This window comes from Crocodylus porosus, unplaced genomic scaffold (assembly GCF_001723895.1).
Source record: "Crocodylus porosus isolate Cpor-Errol unplaced genomic scaffold, CroPor_comp1, whole genome shotgun sequence".
NCBI classification, from domain to species: domain Eukaryota; kingdom Metazoa; phylum Chordata; order Crocodylia; family Crocodylidae; genus Crocodylus; species Crocodylus porosus.
In genome coordinates, this window is record NW_017728933.1 from 3,400,627 (window position 1) to 3,423,756 (window position 23,130).

Sequence of the window (23,130 nt, forward strand, 5' to 3'; positions counted from 1 at the left end):
TGTGTCTGTTCTGGGTGTGTTCTGGTTCTCTGTGTGTGTGTGCCTGGTTCTCTGCTCTTGTTTTTTTCTCTCCTCTTTCTCTTATTTGTCTTTTTTTCTCTCTCTCATTGCAACATGCTCAACAAAAAAGGAATACACACGAGCAAAGGCAACATTTATGTTTATTAAATATACTAATATGCAGTGTGTCCTGCCATGTAACACACACACACGCGCGCGCGCGCGTTGTTTTTCTGGCATGCTGGCACTCCGGCACCTTCCACATCGTGATTTTTTCAGCACTCTGGCCAAAAAACGTTGCTTACACCTGCCTTAGACACTGGATACCTATTTTGAGAAATGTGAGGAGGGTGCATTTGTCACATATAGGGCATCCTTCCTATACCTTTTACAGGTTTCTCTTGAGATGCATATTTAGTCTTTTGTTTTCATTAGCTGCTAGGTCAATTGAAATGCATATATAGTTTCCTTGCCTTCTCTGGCTCAGCCTTTTCTTTGGCTTTCTTAGCTTGGAAATGCACATGGGAGGAGTGCATCAGGCCTCTGCCAACAATTTTAACCATGTTTATTATTTTATGACATGGGTCTAGTAGTAGGTACAAGTACTCCACTGGCTCAACAGCTAATGGGTTGCAGGCCATTAGGGGAGTTTGACTTTCTTGTGCCAGTTTTGTTACCACAATCCAGTCTTGCCCCAGCCATTGTCTTGCATTTTTGTGCAAGAGACACTGTCTAAGCTTTCACAGTTTTTATATGCAGCAACTGTCCACACCCCTACCCCCCATCTCCTCCCAGTTTACTTAGAAACTCCAGCAGAGCAAAGCATGGTCATAAATCCCATTCTTGGACCTTAACCAGGAGGCTGTTCTTCTTCCCTTCTGCATTGCAGGGGCTGAAGCCTCCTTCTCTCTCATGTACCATCATGAATGCTGATCTTTTAATTGTATGGGTATTGTCATACAGTAACTGAGTAGCTATATTTCATTACAGGGTAAATGCAGGCTGGTTTGTTCTCTCAGATGCAGTGCAGGGCACACAGTCATTACAGGCTGCGGCAGATTATTGTTTGCATTATATTAAGGAGACCACAAGGCAATTACTATGTAATTACAGAGGATTTACCAGCAAACTCTATAGCGTGGGTTGCCATGTAATTAAGAGTGGGTGGCAGAGAATATTTGTGTCCCTGTAAATGAAAAGCATGGCACTAACTGAGTGCATTCAACAACAACAATTCAGTGGTGGAAACCAGTCAGGGAGGCAATTGGCAAATTTGTTTGCAAGGGATTGTTCAAATGTTGCCAGCTGCTTTGCTTCAAAGGAACTGAAGATCTCAACATAGTAGTCAGGTTACTGCAGGCAGATTTCACCTTGTTTGTCATCAGGGAGAGTTGCTGATTTCAACAACATGTTCCCTTGTGGCACTTGCCCCATTTTGATTTTCCACGTAAACAATGGCGCTTCTCACAAGGAAGAAGGCAGGACCATTTGGCAAACTACTCCTATTACGATGTGTTTGCTGCAGGTGTTCACACGTGATCCTGAAAATGTGACCAGGGACTTGTTTTTCTGCTGTGAGGGTAAAGCGCAACTCTTTGGCTAGGCCATTCTCATCTCTGGTAGAACAAGAGTCACAGTGGGTTTGCTCCCATTTTTCAGGAGAACAGAATTAGGCTAAAGAGTCTCTTAGGTAAGTGTAAGTGACTCCTTAAAGAGGGAACAGAGAATCGGCCCACTGAGAGAATAAAATAACAGCATGAAAGGTGAAATCCTCTGGGGCCATGTTCAGACAAGTGAGTATGTGCCTGTCGCGGTGTCTCAAAGCAGTTTGAGATGCCACAAGAGGCACACTAGGAACGAAAAAATGTTCCGTGCACTACATATTTGCAGTGTGGACTTAACTTTGATACCAGGAAATCCAAGTATAAAAAAAAAAAAAAAACAACAAAAAAACACATTGGGAAGAAGTGGTGCAGGGCATACTCCTGGAGTGTACTCTGAAACAGCCAGAAACTGGGTCCTCCAAAGAGATGCTCTAGAGCATTTCTCTGGCTACTGTGTGTCCCTGCTACTCCAGCTAATAGAAGCAGAGCAAGGTTACAGCAGGTAAGCAGGGATGTGGAGGTAGCTGTGAGATTGTGGGGGGGGGGCACCGACCATAGGGGTACTCATGGCCCACTACTGGCAGTTCCCCACGGTGGTGCGACGCAGCCCCAGCAACCTGAGACCTGGCACAGCCTGTGCCACATGGAGCTAGCCGGCCTGACCCAGCAGTGTCTGCCTTTGGCCAGGATCAGGCAGCTCTTGCTGCTATCCAGGCTCCCAGCACCACACACAAGAGCCACATGCCCTCGGGCTGGGCCAGGTCCTGCATCCATGTGCCCCACATGCCGTTGGGCCGTGCTAGCTCTACAGAGGCACGTCTGGCCTGGCCCAAAAGCACATGGCTCTCGCATGTGGTGCTGGGAGCCCAGGTGACAGCAGGAGAAGCCCAGTCCTGGCTGAAGGTGTGCATGGCTGGGTTGGGTTGACTCCATGTGGCACATGTGGTGCTGCATCTCAAGTGGCTGAGGCTGTGCCACACTGTCCCACTAGGGGCTTTGCCAGTAGCGGGCCATGAGCACCCCAATGGCCACTGCAGCTGCTGGGGGGGGGGTGAGCACCACTTGGGGGGGCAGGCAGGGGCTCCACCCCTCCCAAGCAGTCCCCCAAGCCCCATACCCACCCACAAACTCTCCAACCACCCCTACATCCACCCACAAACCCCATAAACCCCGCTCATGACCCCCCCCCACTCACATACACCCCCCCCACATCCACTTCACAAATCTCATACCTTGCGTTCCCAGCTGCCAGACAGGACGTGATGGGATCTGGTGGCAGGAGCCACAGCTGCAGAAACAACTGCCACGCTGCAGCCCTGCCCCATGCTCACACTGGTGCTGGGACATGTGGCCCCAGTCTGGGGGGCTCCTGGTCCCAGGCACCACTTGGGTGTGTGATGGGCTGGGGGAAGGGGTGGAGCTGGCAGCAGAGGTGTGTGCGTGTATGTGTGAGAGAGAAAGAGAAATGGGGGTTGGGGATGGGGGAGCGCTCTGGGTAGCAGAGTTTGTGAGAGCCAGGCTTAGAGCCCCCCTGTCCCTGTAGAGCAGCCTGTGCAGGGGGAGGCTGGCATGGAAGGGAAGGGGCTTGCCCAGCCCAATTCTTGAGCCCCAGTCGAGGGCTTCCCTGATGAGTATCGCTGGGGCCTGGGCACAGGCACAGGGAGCATAACAGCCAGGGCTGGCACTGCTCAGACCCACAAAGCAGCCGGTGCAGCTGGTGTCATGTCCTGGTGCTTGGATGGAGCTGCTGCTGGGAGGGAGCTAGTGGTGGCAGGCAGGGCTTGTGGGTTGGGAGTGAGGGGCAAGAGCAGGGCAGGGCACTAGCATACCAGTGCTGCTCGGTGCCCCACATCTCCTGGTGAGCAAAGGGGGCAGGGGCAGCTCTGATTTTTCTATGATAAAAAAAAAAAGCAAATGCCAAAGTGTATGGATATTTAGAAATCATTTTATGTTGATGACAGAGGCACTGGCAGGCTTCCAAATTGCTTTAAGATTGTAAATATATCAATAAAACATTGCCCAACTGATCTCTCTTTATATAGCAGTGTTTCATTTTAATCACAGTAGAACACGGATTTGGGGTATTTTAATGAGAGAATTTGGGGGTTTTATCAGAGAATGCGCAATTTGTAAACAGGAAGACATGATCTGACAGTTCAAAGCAGGCCACTGCAAGGAGTACATCTTCTGGGCGATAGCTGCCCAGATGGGAGAGCGGGACACCAGAAGACATGACAGCAGTGCCGTCCGAAGGCCAGCTGTGCAGACAAGGCCCACTAGCAGCTATCCCAGAAGTGCAGAAGGCTCTGCTACAGTGCTTGTGCCATAGCCCAGGCAGCCGTATGGTCCCCATCTGGGTCTGGCAGGTGCACAGCCATGGGGACACGGGTCCAAGGGGGTGGATGCTATCGCAGGTAGCAGCAGGTCACAGCCAGGCAGCAGCCCCCAGACTGCTGCAGGGGCCACCCTAGGTTAGGGCTGCTTCAACAGTCCAGCTGGCGCAAAGGGCTAGTGTCCCCAGATACCAACTGGCTGGGCCTCAGAAGCTCCTGAGGGCAAGTAGCCTTGAGCTGCTCACCACAGCAGCTTTTTGTACTGCCCCAGCCTCTAGGTCCCCCTGGCTGAAGATCCAGGAGGAGCTGGGCAGGGTCAGTTTGTCCCAAGTGGCACACCAAAGTGCATGTTCAGGCTCATGTACTGAGACACAAATCTCCAGCATGTATTTGTGCCACTGCTATTTGAGCTGCTACAAGGGCACGTGCCTGCATGTGTGGGTGTGCCCTGGGAGTCCAGTGATACCCTCCGTCACAAAGTCTTCTTGGTCTATCTCCAGTACCTGCTACAGGCAGGTTTACTCCCAAACCAAAGAATATAGTAAGAAATAATTTTTGGAATGGAATGGGAATTGAACAGCCAAGTTCCCATCCACACTATCATTTTGTTTCACAGTGAAACCACATGGAACAGTGAATTTCACAGAACAGTAGCATAAAAACAGCATGCTTGCTGGTTGTAGGGTCACGCAAATATAGGACCATAATACCATGATTAAAGGGCACAGGATCCAAGTCAGACCTTCTGCAGTGGACCTTATAATTTTCCCCTGTCTTCAAGGCAGAGTTGCCCTCCTTTATAAGTACTTTTTCTCCAACTTGTGTTTCTGGCATTGAATATCGCCAACCCAAGCAATAGCTGTTCTAAAACAGATTTTTATATTTGTTAACTAGCGAATAGCCTGGCTCTGTCTTTCAGTGGCTGAGCATTTTCTTTCCTTTCTTATTTCTCAATACTGTACATCGCTATACACACCAGAAACCTGAATCTAATCTTCACTGTACTTTGCGGGAAACAAGCAATTAAAAGTTGGGCCTTAAACAGAGGAATTAATGTTGTGGCTTTGTCTATCGTTGTTCAGAGGTTTCTGAAACTTTGAAAACTTTTTGAGGAAACAGATCTGAGGTTTGCTAGCAGACCCTGAACCAGCTGAGGGTAGAGTGGTTTTGAATTTAGCTGTCCATAACACTTCCTTTCCAAAACCCACTGATATCTGATAGTAGCTCTGCAGTTTCATGATATACCCAGCTGTTGGCTTCTTGGAATCCATGGTTTAAAGGCCTGACTAGAAGAGCTGGCTGAGATGTATTTTTTCCCTGTTAGTTTGATGTAAAAATTTTGCTTTTGTAAAACGTGCTTTGTAGTTTTGTTTTTTTCTATATAGGCCTATAGAAACTGCCAACAACTAACTTGTTTTTTTCAAAACAAACTTAATTTTTCAGCAAAATGGAAGGGTTTTTTTCCCCCTAATTTTCCATGTTTGCCTGGAAATAACTCCCCATCAAAAAAAACTACCAGATGTTCACCAATTTTACTCCTTTTTCTCTAATTATTGAGTTTCCTGCATGTGTAGCTTAGATTAAATGAAAAGTTTACAACTCACCTAAAATACATTTATCCTTAATACAGACTAGCCTCTGATTACTTGATACAGCAGTGACCTTATATTCCTCACAAGTCTTTAACAAAAAATATATTTCTTTCATATTGTAACTGTAGGGAAGTGTGGGGGGGGGGTGCAGCAAAGGTAGAGGTTAATTTATCTGTTTTTTTTCTGGTGTAAGCAGCTGTTTTGCCTGCCTATAAGGGAACTATCTTGTTTCCCAAGGGCCTGTTGATGTGTTCAGGTCCCCTTACACGCATTGTTTTATTCTGCAACATAAAACCTTTAAGCACATTGTTAAACAAAGTATTTCTTCTACCCACTTTTGACTGCTGTTGCTCCAGGTCCTCTCCCTTTCATTCTTCAGCTTTAAGATCTGCTTGGAGGGAGCCTGCTGCTTGCTCTCAATCCTGTGAACTAACCACCTCCCAGCTGGGTGTGATAGTCGTACACCGCTGGTCCCATACCCACGAAGAGTCAGACCATGCTATTGCATGGAGGCAAAATATCCACGTTGTTAGAAAAATAGCCAGAAATGCTGGTGCAATAGGGAAGCAGGCAGAAGAAGTGCCATGTGACAGCCTCTGCTATTATTGAGGAATATGAAGTTACTTAGTCTTTGTTTTTTAGTTGAAGTATTTTCATAGAACTTATATTGACCTCAACAAAGTTAGGCTTGTGTGGAAATGATAAAATCCCCAGCAAAGCACCATAATTCTATAATCATTGGACATGCTGTTTGATTAGTCTTCATTATTTGAATCATAGATGCTGCAAATACGAACATGCCGGAATTAGGCCCCTTTAGGCTCCAAACTTGATTTCAAGTGCATGCAAGTTCAGTACTCCTATGTGGATGTCTCTGTCTTGTAGATCTGAGACACGGAAAGCTTAAATAAGAAGGGAACTGAAACCAACCTGTCCATGAAGAACAAGCCCTACCCTTTCTCTCTTATAGCTGTAATAACTTCCAAACAGACTATAAAACAAATGCCAAGGATGTTGTATGTGCCATCATAATGCTGCAGAAAGTAAAATCAGCCTGAAATGAACCATCTGGGCCTATTGTACTGGCAAAATCCAAATGGAACATAAAGGCAAATGCTACAGTAGTGAGTAAAGAGTTTAGGATTTAAGATGTGCTGAGGTGACCCTGCTGGGCTTGACTCAAACAGCATCTGCTGCTGCCTGGTTCCCATGACTGCTGACCTTTTAAAAAAAATTGATTTTTTTTTTTTTTTTTTTTTTTTTTTTTTTTTTTTAATTGTGGCTGAGAAGAAAGAAGCCCTTGTGGATTTTCTGCAGTGTCTCAGTTCTATATTTGCCATCTTGGATTTCCCCTGCTGGCCTGTTGTGCTTGGGAGGAAAGGTTGCAATATCTTCCCATCCATGTGAGAGATGAAGGTCTCACTTTAATTTGTGAAATCTCAAGAAAATGTTATCTGATGGTTTGAATGTAATGAATCAGTCACAGTAATAACCTTTCACACCTGCACAGGACTGCAATATGCTTCACTTGCATAGGACTGTAAGGCACTTGAGCAGTAAATGGTTCCTCCACCAAAGCAGGTGAGTAATTTATGCTACGGCATTTTAAATCATCATGCTCTAAAGCAGTTGGCTTTATGGGATTCCTATCCACAGAGCAGGCAGAGGTTGTGTAGACCATTATTAAACACTTATTAATATCATCCTGCTACAGTCAGAACCAGCAGACCCTAACAAATGGCCTCTGATGTCTCTTTCTGACACCCCTTGCTGCCCTAAGTCTATTTTTGACTGATTTCCCTTGCCTCCCTGAACGGTAGCAAGGTAAGTGTTTTCTCCAGCGTTTCTTCCTAGCAACACCAATCCCGTCAGAACATACCTGGGAGGGGATGACATCTGCAAAAGGTAAATTCATTTATATAAGGCTTCAGCAACTAGTGGGAAGGGACTGAGTTTCTTAGTTTTGCTGGAGTGAAGAAGCCTATTTTGAATAAGCGAGAAGTGGCAGCAGAAAGCAGCTGGGGGCTCCTGCAGTCAAGCTCTCAAGATTAGTAAGAGGTTCTGGCTACGTATGGACAAGGGCTGCTTGTAAAGCAACAGTCCTATAAGAAGAAAGGCTGGGGGCTCCTCAGCCATCAGGCATGTGGTACCATACCTTGAGCAAACCCTGCTTCCAGCAGGACTAAGTGATTTCAGTCTAAGAAAGGTCATTCTTAACATACCATGCTATAGGAGGGCCCACAGATGCTGCACGCTTTAGTACAGACATTCGAAAAGCCTGAGTATGAATCGATTGAACCTTTGCAGGTTAGTCTAACCTGTATAGACTGAACTGGCAAGCAAGTGAAGAGACATTCACTTTTGATTTTGGAAATGCAGCCGCATGCTTGCAGTGGCTCAGGCCAGAAGCTGGAGGGCGCTAGAGTGAGCCCTCCCTCCCCTTCGGCAGTGGTTGGGTGAGGGGTAGGTGAGCAGGGACCCCAGCTGTGGTGTGCCTGGAGGGGGAGTGGGGAAGCAGCTCTTGCCAGGCTTTTCTGGGGGGACGGGGAATGAGCGTGTCCAGACCCTGGCCCGCAGCCGGATGCTAGCCTGACATGGTCCCCTGAGGTGAAAGGGGCGGGGGGGGGGTTTATTCCCCCCTCCCCTCAGGGGACCTGAGCCACAGTCTGCCTGGCTGAAGCACAACAGCCTCTGCCAGGGTCGCTCGGCCCTCACTGCTCCAGGGGCAGGGGCATGGCCAGACGCCGGTCAGCATGGCCCCCTGAGGCAAAGGGGGCAGGGAGGGAGGGTATTCCCTTCTTCCACTTGGGGACTGCAGCAAGGGTCTTCCCGTCTTCTGCCACTCGCACCTGGGGGTCTGCCAGCCCACCTCTGCCATTTGCACCTGGCCAGGCAGACCCCAACTGGGGCCCCCGGGGCGGAGGGGAGGGATGAAGGAATAAAGTCCCTTTCTGCCCCCTTCACCTCAGGGGGCCATGCTGGGCTGGCGTCTAGCCACCCCCCCACTCCTGCTCAGGTGAGGGAGCAGAGGGGTGGGGCCAGCTCTGCTGTCTGGAGCAGAGAGCACAGTCCAGCCCAGGGCTGCTGGGGGACTCTGATTTAACTTAAACCCAGAAGGGGTCTGGGACAGAAGTTCCATAAACCAGTTTGACCTCAGTGGGTTAAGTCTGGTACTGCATTCAACAAGGTTTATCTTAAACCAGTTTCAGCCATTTTAAAACTGGTTTGTGTGCACTGAATTTTTGTTCTGTTACAGGTTTACACCAGTTTCTGATCACTTCAACTGGTTTATATATAACTTCTGTCCCTAGCCCTTGGGGGTTTTAAATTGAACCAGTTCCCCACACAGTTGCTATTGAGCTGTTTTTAACTCGTGTCACATATTCATTAATTAAAACCAATAACTGTTCAGGGCTAGCCAGCTTCAGTGACACAAAAACAATAGAGAAGCTGATTATGGTCAATATTCCCTGATTATTTTTCCCCCACTTAGCCTGTGCAGTTCCAGATACATTTTTCTCAGACACAAGGGAAGATGTAAACATTAAACCAACAAAGGTCCCAATGCCCAGTTTTGATGCCTAAAATTAGAACCCAAAGATAAAAGGATCATTAAGAAGAACTTATCAGAAATGTTTCTGCCTACTTCATTTTAAATAGTTACAGTGCCTATAAAATACTGCAAGTACAAGCCTTACTTTTCAGTGGATTTAATTTCCATTCTAAATGAAAAAGCAGAGTCTGAAAGTAGAATGATTGATGGACACAGCCAGCCATTTATTATGCTCCAGAAATAGTTTCAGACTACAAGCAAAAAATAATATCTCCAAAAAAGAGCAAGGATTGAACATGAAAGTTAAGGATTGAAATGTCACCATAAATTAGTATGAGAAACCTGGAGTACTTGGGCAAAATAGTTAGGACACAGAAACAGTGAAACCATGTAAATAGGTCAGGAAAGTGAAATCATATCACAGTAATACTTGCTATCCAGAGCCAGCCCCCAATATTTTTCACTTCTGCTGTAAGAACTTGCCCTTCCATATTACATAATTGATGCTATGGTGATTGGTATCAGGCAGCTTTCTCTGAATAAAATAAAGAAATCCCTCTCTCATTTTCCCAAGGGTTACAAAAGCACCCAATGAAGTAGTAGTCTTTCTATAGTAGCACCTACAGACCAGAAATGGGATCAAAGACCTAAAGTACTTAACAATGTATGTATGAGACCTTGCCTCAGAGAGTCCGTGGTCTATATAGACAGCTCAGGACAGAGAGATCATCCTGATTGTAAGGCAAAGGGGAACCAAGACCTAGAGATTAAGTAATTTGCCTGAAATCACATGGGAATCACAGAACCAATAACTGAATGTCCTGAGTACCAGCTCCTTTGCCTGAACCACAGGACCTCCTCCTCTTGTCAGCAGAGTTGACATGCAAACCACGTCCACTAGAACTACACCTAGTTGCAAGGGGGCACAAGGCAGACGTATTCTCTGGCAGAGAGGGAAAATGTCCATTTCTCTTCCTGGAGCATTTGGGTTTAACAGAATCTGAATTGCTTAGTTCTCATGCGTCCCATAGGGAGTCTAGGTACTGGGCTCGGGGTTTTCTATAGAAGATCTGGTGTAGCTGAGAGTGTAGGTGAGAAAATCCTGTGGGTCAGGAGGTTTGGTTAGTGAAGGTCTCTGAAGGCCTGACGCCACTGTTACTTATCTCTGGGAAGTAATCCTATTTCAGGGTAGACTCACTAGCAGCCTCTGGAGTCACAAAGTGTATTTGGACTGAAATGGGCTAGTTGTCTTGGCACACAGCCTTTTAAGGAGAGGAATTCACATCTTACGAACAGACTGGTCAGGGATGTGTCCTCTGATATTCCTAAACCAGTAAGAGTGGATGCCACAAAGGGTTATGATGTGGGGGGGATTAGATATGCCCTGTTCATATGCATGCACACTCTCTCTCCAAAGTGCCTACTACTGCTGCTGTTGGAGAGGAGATACAAGGCTAGATGGACCATGAATGTGACTCAGTATGCTGCTTAAGCATCTCACCAGCACAAATGCCACACACTACTCACACCATTGCCAGCTTCCTCAGCTTCACCAACCTACACTGCTATGTTTGCTCCACAGCTGGCAAAATGAGCACCCCAACCCCATTGATGCTGCTGTGATTCAAATAATGAACACTAGTCCTCAGATTTCCCCATACAAGGGAGCTTTGTTTCCTTATTTCTTATCCTGGAGGGTGGTTCTGATCTGTGATAACACCTAGTCTCTTAACCATTATTTTTACTTGCCTCTGATAAGGGCCCTTATCAAAATCTTAGTGGGAAAAAAATCAGTGTGGAGTGGAACGCTTCCCTGGAGTCTCTTAAACCTACTATTTTATTAACATGAAGAAAGCACAGCGTGCCTCTGCTTCTGCTCTGCCTCTCAAAATAATTGCCTCTCTCTGTAGCAAACAGGGTCCAGAGAGACTGAAAGGTGCAGGGCACAAAACAAAAGTCACAGCAGTAGCAAAGTCCGAAGCAGTAGGTTTGGGATTTGATGTGCCCAGGGCACAGGATAGAGCACCACTGTAAGGCACTTGGTGAATTCCTGCCAGAACCAGGCAAGCTTGATATAACCAACAAAAAGAAAAAGCCAGCAGGTAGCTGCACACAGTATGCACTTTGCACATCAGTATAGGAGCAGTGACCTCGCATGTACCTGAAATCAAGAGTTTGGAGCCTAGAGGGGCCTAACTCCTGGTTGTCCATGTTTACAGGCTTTGGGACCTATGGTTCTCTTCAACCAAGTCAAGGGAGGAGCTGAAAAGGTGCTGAGAAGCAGTCCGGTCAGTCAGAAGTGAGTTGCTCTTATTCAAAGGCTGAGAATCACTGAAAGAACTTTTAGCAAAAGAAACTTGGCTGCTTTGTCTTGGTTATGCCTATCAAAAAGCACGTCCAGTGCTTATAGGATTATGGTACTGCTGCCAGGGATTTTATCACTTATGCACAGACCTTACGCTTTGTTGGCGGTCAGTATAAGTTTTATGCAAATGCCTCAGTTGAAACAAAATATAGTGTCATATTCCTGAATAACAGCAGAAATGGCCATATGGCACTTGTTCTGCTGCCCAGTTCAGGACTGAAGTATTTGATGAGGATTGCGTGTTGGAAAGCATGCTGTACATTGCCCAAGCCTTTTTTGAGCTCTCTCGGGTTTGGTAATCCCTGCGGTTTCTTAGCCCTCAAAGCATCAAAAAGACAGGAACTGATTAATAAATCAGTGACAAATTCTGAAAAGCTGATCGTTGTGAACTCATCTCTCTTGCCTCCTACATTTTCCCTGGAGATTTTTCCAGGCATCAGCATGGCACACTCTCCCACTCAGCACCACATGAGCCAGATTGAATCCCGGTCTGGTGGTGTGGGGTTTTCTCCCACCCTTCCATCACCCATTCTTGCCAGTTCTCACTGGGATAATCCCTGCATGACTAGGTTTTTTTAAATACAGCCCCCTTCCCCTTCTCCTTTTGTATTTGAAGCAGGAAAGTAAAGGGTCTAGAAATTGCTCTGGGGGTGTTTGCAGCAGTGCCTGTGAAAGCATGAAGAGTTGCTGAGGCTGTGCACGCCTTGGTTTACTTGCTAACCTTTTCAGATGTCGGCTTGAAACTAGCTGAGAAGTAATCAATTTCCCCCTTCCGCCCAGTTTCTGTATAACGACAATGCCGCACAGATGACAGGTGTAAAGCAAACCAGCTTTTGACAACGCGAAGCACTTGAGAGCTAATTGCCAGTTTCAATCTGAAGTCGGCAAGTGGATAAGATAAAATTGTCACCCATCAACTTAATCTGTATCCGGGTGAGTGCCGGAGTCAGTTCTTAGCTGTGGCGATTTAAACCTTCCCTTATTAGGACACTTGTTTTGTATGAACTTTTTTGTTTCTTTCTGTAAATTAGAGCTGTTTCAATGAAAAAGTGAGGAGAGAAGGCTGTGCTAATTCGAAAGTGCCTCGTTTTGCCTAATGCTTTTTGTCCTTGGATCTGAAAGCACTTGACAGTAGCAGCCAAATATTGTTACCCCTGCCTACAGATAATGAGACAAGAAGAAATGACTTTCCCAAGCCAGTGACTGAGTACTTGGGTCCCCTGAGTCCCAGACCTTGCTGCCTCTCCATTTTATTACTTGGATTCCAGGGCCAGACGAAGGAAGTGACCCATCTGGAGTAGGAGAAAGAAAAGGCAATCAGTCAACTGGTTTCACCCTGGTGTGAGCTCCATGTCACCAACAGAATTAGGGTTAGGGTACAAGCTTCTTTACAAGCTGAGTGCCAAGGGTCTGGAACAGGTTCCCCCCAGAGGTGGTACAGTCATCCTCCCTGGCATCTTGACGCCCATCTTGCTGGGGTCATCTGATCCCAGGAGTCTTTTCTGCCCAAGTGCAGGGGGGCTGGACCCAATTATCTTAAAAGGTCCCCTCCAGCCCCTAACATCTATGAAACTACCACTGATTGGCATAACTGCAGAGGAGGTTAGAGTAAGCACCTTTGATAAAATCTAAGTGAGTCTAGTTGAGTCTCCTTTAAGAGAATCATGCAGAGTGAGTTGCACAAACAGCTCCCTGAAAAGCAAAAGCTGGATCCAGACTGAGAGAGCACAAACTGTTTCACTCTGCTTTGTCAGGATAAGATTCTGCATTTTTAGTTATGAGCCCTTTCACATCAGGCATTTGGTCCTGAGATCACATCAGCCTTTTGTTCCTGGCTCAAAACATTTTGGGCTTAATTATTACAGAAATGCTGATTAGTCAAAGCTCCCTCTGGCTTTTCAGCATATAAGTTAAGGACCCTTAATATCTCTGAGGCATTCAGGTTTACCTACTTCGGAATTTAGCCAAGGATAACTGTCCTGCCTGACTGAAAAGTGCCATATAGGGTCTGTAAAAACTGAGTGGACCCTTAAATCTGTCTGTAAGATGGCAGCACAGTAGCAGCAGTGGTAGTTCTGGCTGTTTGCCCGTATTGGGAGAACCCAACCAAGAACAGGTCCCTTTGGGCTAGGTCTATGTTAAAAACATGCATGGTAAGAAAACCCCTGCTCCAGGGCATGCAGAGATGAAACAGGGGCCCTAAATTGAAGCGGTGGGTTCTTAAAAATACTGCTTCAATTTAGAGCCGATTAAACCCCTGTGACAGGCACACGTCCACTTACCTGCCTCTCCGGCAGCGGGAAGGGGAGGGGAGGGCGTGCTGCAGTCCCTGGGCTCTGGGGCGGGGGGCAGTGCTTCCCTCTATGGCAGTGGTGCTTGCACAGGCACCCAGCTCAGGTGGTCCCAAGGGGCACGGCAGCCCCAGTGTGAAGCACTGGCAGCTACTGGGCACGTTCTGTCCTCATTGAACCCAGGAGGAGTTGGGGGTGCGCAGCAACTTTAAAAGCCAGATTGCATGCATTTGCCTTGGTGCTCAGAGAGGTGCAGTACGTTATTGAAATGTGCATGCTGTAGAGCAAGTGCCTTCAAAACTCCTGATCACAGACGAGCTCCTTTGGGGTTCCCTACATTTCCTTGCCATTAGGCCTCCAGCTCATCTTTCACTTTCTGTGTGTGTAAGTGTGTGTGTGTGAGAGAGAGAGAAATACAATATTTTGTCACTTCTGTGAAACAATAAGATACCTTTTTAAGGCAGAATTGCTGCTCCAAGTACCTTTCCCAGACCAGGGAACAGAAGCCCAGCCCTGACAGCATCAGCTCCTTGAGGGAACAGTAGAACATAGCACAGGCTCCTGTGCTGCGTTTCCATACCTGTTTTCACCCCCAACATCCTAAGTCATTTGCACACATGAAATGCTTCTTTTTTTGTAAGTGTCAGCTATCAAGGGGCATCAGTAGCAACTTTTGGGTTCAGATTTCAAACCTTCGAATGTTTGAATCCATTCCCTTAACTCCACCCCCACTTGCAAAAAAAACAGATTCAAATTTGGATTTCAAACTTGCATCTTTCTGGAGAAGTAGGGATCTGTAGAAATGCAACATTCTTAACTTGAGTTCGGAAGCCTAGTACTTTTGTTTTCCTGGCTGGTATGCCCAGGAGAACTTCATCAACTTCATTTCCAGTGGATTCAGCCTTGATACATCATCAAAGATACTTGGATGCATTCCCCTCGCTCTGGTACTCGCATCTGAGCCAAAGTGCTGCAAATGGGGATTTTAGACCCCTGTTCTTTGTAGTTACAATAGCAAATCCGCTTTTCCAACCATCTGTAGTAGTAGGATGGCGAGAGGGCAACCGGAACTGGACTCCGCTGAGGGTTAGTCTCTGATTCATTACCTTACTCTCTTTGTTTTTCCATTTATGTGTCATTGCTGTTGTATTGTAACCCTGCTGCCCCCTGGCCTGACCCCTGTGTTTCCATTGCAGATCATAGGTCTGGTGATTCTGTGCATTGGCATATATGCAGAAGTGGAGAGGCAGAAGCACAAAACCTTGGAAGGGATCTTCCTGGCTCCAGCTGTGATCCTGCTCCTCCTGGGCATCACCATGTTTGTCGTTTCCTTCATCGGAACGGTTGGATCCCTCAGAGACAACCGGACACTGCTGAAGATGGTAAGGCCTTCCTCCCTCTTTCATCCTACATGGTGTCTTATGGGCTGTGGGTCAGTCAGCATCCCAGGATCTATCCAAACCAGAAACTGAATGAGCTTCCTTCCATATCACTTGTGGCTTTTTATATATTGGCGCAGAGTCGTCTTACGACAATGTGATCAAGGGAAAGAAAGGGTGGCCTGGTCTGTAGTATTTCCTTCATACCAACATCTTTTAGGAAACCTGTTTGACATGGAAGGACTCTGGTAAGTGAAGCATTATGATTACATGTTTATGGGTGGCACTGAAGTGATGACCTGCTGTTGCTGAATAGGTAATGTTTGCCTTCATGACCATTGATCTAAATACATTGAATGCGGTTTTCTTTTCACTGCCAGCTGTTAGTATGCAGCTGAATCCATTTTCTGCAAAAATATATCCAGGTCACTGTGGAAACCCTGATCCACAGTGGCTTTGAGCTGATCCACAGTATGCTTGATGTGTAAACCCTGATCCACAGTATGCTTGAAGAACCAGGGTGTAAAACTGAGCCCTCATGCTGCATTAGAGGTGTTTATGGACCATTTCTTCCCCAGTATATGGTGGGCTGGGTAGAAGTGGGAGCTGAACACCTGAGCGAATGTGTGACTCCTGCTCATTTAAGTTCACCATGCTGACGAACAGCAATTCAAGGAAGCAAACGTTTGTGTTAGTCAGTGCCAGGTGTTAATTAAAGGAAACTTTCATCAATAACAAATGGAGAGGCCAAGGGTGGCCAAACATATTCCTCCCCAGTTGCCTTTTCCCTTGGTCCAAATGCTAGGCTAGCCTCGAGGTTTGTTTGTCCCATCCTCCTCCTCCTCTGTATTTGCCATCCTCTGCTTCAGCCACACCTTCACATGGCTTCCTCCCACCTCTGCCCCATAAGTTTAAGACAAGCCATTGGTGTTCCCCGTGGTGGAATATGATGCTCTTGGGCATTGCAGTCCTACATAATGTGTTTGCATGGAAGGACTCTGATATGTGCAGATCAGAAGAGAAGCCAGTGTGGCAGGAACAGCCTGCCTGATATATTTTAATTTCAGAGCTGGTGCCTAAGCCTCTTCTCATTATCTGTGGTTGAATGCCTGACAGTATCTGCAGGATGTGCTGTGGGGTTCCCTCTGGGTTCAAACACTAAGTTATTTTAGGGATGTAATTCCAGCTCTGGCTTAGCAAACTCTCTGCTGTTAAGTTTATTTCAGCTCTGACAGTTCAAAGAGCAACTAGCTTCACTTCCTTTTGTAGAGCAGTTTTAATGGGAGGGAAAATTTCCCTTTTTACTAAAAACTCCAAGAGATATAAGACACAGGGGACCAAGCACTGGGCTTAGTTCTTAACTTTTTCCCAAAGGGTGAGTTGAAGCTTTGTGGTGCTGATGTTGTTGGGCAGCTGTGGCTCGCTGCAGTTTATCGTGTGCCTTTACTGTTGGGGTGAAATGTGCCCAGGATGGTAGTCTCTTCTAAGGCCATGAAGCCTGCCAAGTTTCAACGAGATAGGTGCAGGGGTGTCTGTGAAACTTCACCTCAAACTGTTCAAAGCAAAACTCATGACACGTGTGTGTTAAGTGGGGTGTGTAGGTTGTAGCCGTGTTGTTCTGAGGACATAGTCAGACAAGGTTCTTTAAGTGAACCTGTTATCTTTTATTAGACCAACTGAGTAGTTGGAGAAATATATCTTAGCAAGCCTTCAGGTTTAAAAACCCTTCATCAGGCTGAGGAAGCAGCTGCAGTTGATGTGTGCTCTTCCTGGATGGAAGGAATAGTAAAGAAATTTGGGCTGTCTGGCTCTGCTCACAGCAACAGGCCTTAAAAGAGAGGTTAGAGGAGAGGTAGGCAACCCCCAGCACACATGCAAAGGCACTTTGCTTGGCATGTGCGCTGCGGGGCAGACAGCAGGGAAGGAGACAGGGCTGTGCTACCACAACAAAGATCGGGCTCCTTGCAGCTTCCCTGCCATCTGCCCCGGCACGTCAACATCTTACAAGTCCAAGTTGTAGGTATTTTTGGCGCTCTGCCCAAGACCATTGCCAACCTCTGTGTCAGAGGTTGTGGGGAGTTGTACTTTATGAGCTAGGAACTGATTAGATAAGCACCAGTGTTGGCAAAGCACCTAGCCCATAGCTGGGAACTGCCCTAGCTGACGCTGTGTCCTGGGAAGTTCCCAGCTCTTTAAAATCACATGTGGCATTTGTGTTGTTTGTTTTGTAGCCATGCAGACATGCAAGGAGGCCCTTCATCAGGCTGTTGATCAGACCTGAGCCAGGGACCTCAAGGTGTCAAAGCACGAGCCTCAACTGTCTACAATAAAGAATGGGGGCCATTGGCTTGTTGGTAGTAGTAGTCCACCTACCCAAACGCATAGACTCTCTGCTAGAGAGGGGGAAGAGGCACACAGGGTTAGTATGGGCAGCACTCACAAGGGCTGTGGAAATCATTCCTGATTTTCAGAGGCCTTCAGCAGTTCAGATTCCTCCTGCAGGTCACCACTTGTAATGATGAGCCTAGACAGCTTGTTAGTGAGGGCTGAACCTAGGACTTCTGGATCAGGTTGATCCTAAGCTGAACCTAGGCTGCTTGTGGGAGATGCAGAACGGCGTCACTGCCAACTTCTGTCATTATATCCCCTTCCCCAGCCAGGGCTATGTCTGTTGAAGCCAGTCCTCAGGCAAGGGTGATGGTAGTCACCTCTTGCTATTTGCTGAGTTTCACTAGTAAACTCTAAGCTGCCAAGGGCTCTTTCAGGAATCTGCTCAAATACTGCAGAAATGGGAGCAAGTTAGATAGCCCTCTGCCTGTAGCCTTCAGTAGTGCTACAGGTAAAAACCCAACCCATCAATATTGCAAATTAATATGTGCCGGCTGTTTTGAATTCTGCCTGGGATGTTGCGAATGCACAGATCAAGCTTTCTTTGTTCCACTTTGCTGGGTATGACGTCAGTCTGTGGCTTTGCAACAGCTCAGTTTACACATCACTGGCTGTTCAACCTCATTCAATTCTCTCTCAGTAAGTAACTCACTTTCAGATGAATGACCTGGGATGCTCTGTAGAGCAATTTTGCTGCAGCACACATGTATGGAATACTAATAGTCTGGATGGAGAAGTTAATGCCATTCCTCAGTCTTTATCAGCTGCCAGTCTTGTCTGATTTTTTTTTTCTTAATTAAACACTCCTGATAACTTATTCACAAAGGTGTTTTGATGGCTTGTTGCTTCTAAAAATTGCACAGTCCTTGCTCTTGAATGAATATAGATATTTGCTTAAGTAAGAGAACCAATATTATCTTTGCTTCCATAGCAATAATTGCCTATGATATATATAGTTAGCATAATATTCCAGTAGCTGGTATCTTCCCAGCATGCTTTGCAGGCATTATGCAAATACTTTTATATCATCTGTAACATGTGACTGTTTGGTCATGTTACAAGTGAATGGATAATCTCAAGGAACTCTAATGAATGGGCAAGCAGGAAGAACAGGTATTTCTAATATTACCCATTATATATATGTTATTCACATACTGCAGTGAATGATGCAAATTGCCAATTGAGGATCTTCATTTCACTGCATTTACTCATAGGAAATTCCATATGTGTATTTCTGAACTCTCAGTATTTTGTTAAACTGTTTTATGAAAGGAGCTAAATCTGAAGGAATATCCAAATTAATTGCTTTATTGCACAGAGGCATGCTTTAGGCCATATTTACAAAACATCTCACTTTTTTAGTTGCTTTGTGTTGATTTTACTGAAAAGGGCATGTTTTCAGCATATTTTGCTTTAAATTTGATAACATAATAGTGCCTAAATATTTAGTCACGTAGCTTCAGCAGGGGAATTGCTTCATACCGCTCACTTCCGCTGGGCACTCCTGAGTGCAAAAGGGTAAGACCCGCATTGACTGACTCCCAGTAGTCGTAAATCAGGTGAATCCTTCAACCAGCAGCTTTTATTTCCTGCCTTGATTTTTTTTTTTTTCCTGGATATTTTGGTTGCCCGTGCAGGTGCTGCGTCCCTTTACATCTTGGTTTCCTCAGCAGTCTGACACAGAGATGTCAACTGGTATAATAAGCACGTTGTCTTCCATCTTGTCACCTTTAAACAAAACTTTTAATTGCAATACGCATTTTATTTTCTTCCATGCTGCTACAACGTTTATCATTCCTTTGTCATCTTTAAGAAATTTACTGTGTTGCCTTCTCCCTGACTTTAATTTTTTCCAAGAGGAATCATTTGGAGTCCTAAACTTCTGAGAAGATTCATCAAACATCTTGTATTGTTATTCTTTAGGCTGCTAAGTGCTGTTTATGGCTGACACTGTGTTTCCACTGTTCTCGTCCAAGTTAGGAAGTGAAATAAAAATGACACATTACATAATGGTAATTTCAGATTTATAGCAATTTGGAGGGCAGCAGATGCAAAATCTCATAAATTCCATGTAGCAAGCTGTAGACTAGATCAACTTTGCAGTTAATCATAGCCAAAAGAAAAAAAAATCTAAAAATATTTTACTGTGGTTATCAAACGCTATATGCCTGATAGAGAAAAGAGTGGTAGAAAAGTATTTTGTGAAGTTTTTGAATTTAGCACAATAAAACAACCACCACTGCTAATGCTTTTTGTATCATGCTGCTATCCTCAGCTCCTAAAACAAATGTGCTGGCAGGGGTTGTTCAGCTGGGAGACTTCCTGTTAATTAAGGCCTTTAGCACAAGTGCTTTCGAACCTACTGTGCGAAGGATCAAAAATAAACCCAGACTTTTATAAATTCTACATGCAATCTGTCTACCCCATGGAAAAGTCTAAGAGGATTCATTATGAACATGAGATTTTTACGTTTACTCCTAGAGGAAAGTTTTAGAGCTTGTCAAGATGACCATGGTGCTCTGGGCCTGGATTAATATTTAGGCCATGTCACTGTGCTGGGGCAACTGGTGAGAGGATAAGGCCTCTGTTCTGAGTCAGCAGGTGTGAAACCATTTGGGGTTGTTTTTTTATAGGCACATTTGGTTCAGCTCCCTGGTAAGGAAGTTTTCCAAAGATACTTGAGCATCTGTGGTGCTAGCAGATCCTCCTCAAAATAACTGTACTGAATCCCACTGGTTGTTTCTCTCTACCCTCCCCCACTGTCAGGACCATGAATAAACATATGAAAAATCAAATTTTTTATTGCAGAGCTAGGTGTGATTTATCTGTGTGTGCAGACATGACATGAAATTTGAGGCTTACTGTTACATAAGGAGGAACCAACCCCTTTACATTAATTTTTGCAAGCTGATGAAGAGCTGCCTTATGACACTCCTGTTCAAAGGAAGGCCTACCTTAGTGTCACCAGTAACCCTTTTGGCTCCAGGGGCACTGTTATGGTGATAAGTACTATTTTAGTGTGAATAAGTGGCTTGCTCTGCTAGAAAAGATCCCTACACACACTGCAAAATCAAGAATAGCAGCAGCATCTTGCAGAATAAGGCCCCTCTCTACCCAGATTCCCCTGTACCCTGCACCTTGGCATCTTAGTACCACACTTGAGAAATAAGAAGCACAGGGTAGATGCCTTTGTGGTGGAGTCCAGAGTGTGATGTGGATCGTAGACCTTGTGGTTCACATGGCTTGGACTGGTTCAAGATAACTTTTGCATTATTCTTCTAGGGGTAGAGCAGGTCAGAGGAAACCTCCTGGAGTTTCTTTTTCATATAGTAAGCAACCAGTGGGGTTGAATACTCCAGGCACAAACTTTCTAACTAAAATAACAGAAGGACAATGGAACAAGCTGCCCGGGAACATTGTAGCATCTGAGTAAGGATTTGTCTGCTCTGCTTTAGGAATATCAGGGGTTTGGAGTAGATGATCTCTGTGGTTCTTTTAAACCCTGTGACTTTGTGATTCTACCAGACCATGTACAAGGACTGCTCATTGCTTTGTTTCTCATCATCTTGCCCATGACACAAAGCTGGGGGCATGACTGATGGGGGCATGGTGGGGGCACAGTGGGGGTGTGGTGGCAAGTAGGGAGCTCTCGCAGGTGACCACAGTGGTGTCAGCGGCAGGGGGGTGGGGTGGCAAGCTCTGACCGATGGTCGGCGACTGTCTACAGACACTGCCGCCAGTGTCGGTGCGATGAGGGGATGGCGGCAAGTGGCCAGAACTATCCCATGCATGGGTGTAGGCTGGGGACCAACTGGCTAAGCAGTAGCTCTGCAGAAAAGGACCTAGGGGTTACAGTGGACAGTAAGCTGGATGAGCCAACAGTGTGTCCTTGTTACCAAGAAGGCTAACAGCATACTGGGCTGCACTGGTAGGAGCATAGGCAGCAGATGGAGGGAAGTGATTCTTTCCATCTATTTGGCACTGGTGAGGCCATATCTGGAGTACTGCGTCCAGTTGGGGCCCCCTGCTATAGAAAGGATGTGGACAAATTAGAATCCAGTGGAGGGCAATGAAAATGGTGAGGGGGCTGCGGCACATGCCTTCTGAGGAGAGGCTGAGGGAACTGGGCTTATTTAGTCTGGAGAAGAGAAGACTATGGGGGGATTTAAGAGCAGCCTTTAACTACCTGAATGGGGGTCTGAAGGAGGATGGAGCTGGACTGTTCTCAGTGGTGGAAGATGACAGAACAAGGAGCAATGGTCTCAATTGCAGCAAGGGAAGTTAAGGTAAGATATTAGGAAAATCTTTCTCACAAGGAGGGTAGTAAAACACTGGGACAGGTTACCCAGAAAGGTGGTGGACTCTCCATTCTTGGAGGTTTTTAAGACCTGGCAAGACAAAACCTTGGCTGGGATGATCCAGTTAGGGTCGGTCCTTCCTGTCCTCCTGAGGTCCTTTCTGACCTTCATTTTCTGTGAAATCTATGATCTCTCAAAGTAGAAGTGACTAGGCTGTAAGTGCTTGTGAAGCTTGCACCAGCTTATTGTACAAGCAGGAAGTTCATTTTGCTGTGGTCTGTATCCAATGTCCATCCTTTACACTAGCCAAGGTAAGAACATCGAAAAGGGCCTCCAGTGTCATATAATCTTTTTCTTCTCCATGCTATTCCTTAAAAAAAGCTTTTCTCAACTGGCTTTTATGGGTGACCAAATTGCGGGTGAATTTTTAAAACACATACTGCTTTTTTGAAAGCTGCTTCTCTGGCACACAGAAGCATTTCAGGGTTCCAGTTGCCAGTATGTGCAAAAGTCTTGCAAGACAGTCGATTCTCGAAACATGGCCAACCAAGGTAGGCGGCCACATAATTGTTTAGGTGCTTGTTCACCTTGAACCAAATCAGTGATTCGTTCAGTGGCTTCCCTGTTATTACTTGCTAGAGGTAACTCTGAAGGTAGGTCATGTGCCACCTTATTATACAGGGTCTATGGTCTAGGTAGAGCAGGAGAGTATAGAAGGGCACATGGTTCTGCTCTCTTCTCTGCCATTGACTTGCCATGTAAGTTTGGGCTGGAGCACTTCCCCTTTCCGCTGTGCATTCATTCTTCCATCAATGACACGTGGCTAGCGACACTGCCAGCCTCCCAGGGATACTGTGAGGATTAATCACTTAGTCTCTAAAGCTCTTGCTGTGCCCTGAGTGAAGATTCTGTGGAAATGCAAAGTGCAGCATTGGCTTAAGATCAAGCAGTTCAATTATTTTATTACTCACCGCTGACACTGTGCTCAGTGGCCCACAAAATGCAGAAATAAAGACAGCCAGTGCCCTGAAGAGCTGCCAGTCTAGAAGATAGACATATATAGGAAGGTAGGAGGTCACTGCTATCCTAGAGGTAGAAATAACTCAAAGGATTTCTCACCCCTGTTAAGTGAAATGCGGTTTCTGTTGGAGCATTGTATGTATAAGTTATCGTGCTGATTGGCAGTAGTCTTGGAGAGCAACTGTTAGAGCTGAGCTGCCTTTTGCAAGTATGTATGGAAAGGGTCGATTGGTTTACTCGGCAGAGGATGATTTTCCTTACACCTTGTGAGCCATTGCTCATCCACTGAAGTAAATTTTAGTGCTAC

General features: G+C 45.9%; 1 protein-coding gene and 1 long non-coding RNA gene across 2 annotated transcripts in view; one reads left to right on the forward strand and one right to left on the reverse strand.

Annotated features, from left to right (window-relative positions):
* Positions 1–23,130, forward strand: part of LOC109317353 (tetraspanin-15-like) — a 186,751-nt gene that overhangs the window by 17,460 nt on the left and 146,161 nt on the right. Inside the window, exon 2 of the mRNA XM_019545979.1 lies at positions 14,935–15,120. Within this exon, the coding sequence (XP_019401524.1) occupies positions 14,935–15,120 (186 nt within the window). The remainder of the gene's footprint in view (positions 1–14,934; positions 15,121–23,130) is intronic.
* On the reverse strand, positions 646–14,740 carry LOC109317355. Its single transcript, XR_002103034.1, has 3 exons — positions 14,730–14,740; positions 10,599–10,604; positions 646–762 (listed from the first exon to the last, which is right to left on the reverse strand). It is a non-coding gene; the product is annotated as an uncharacterized LOC109317355 (long non-coding RNA).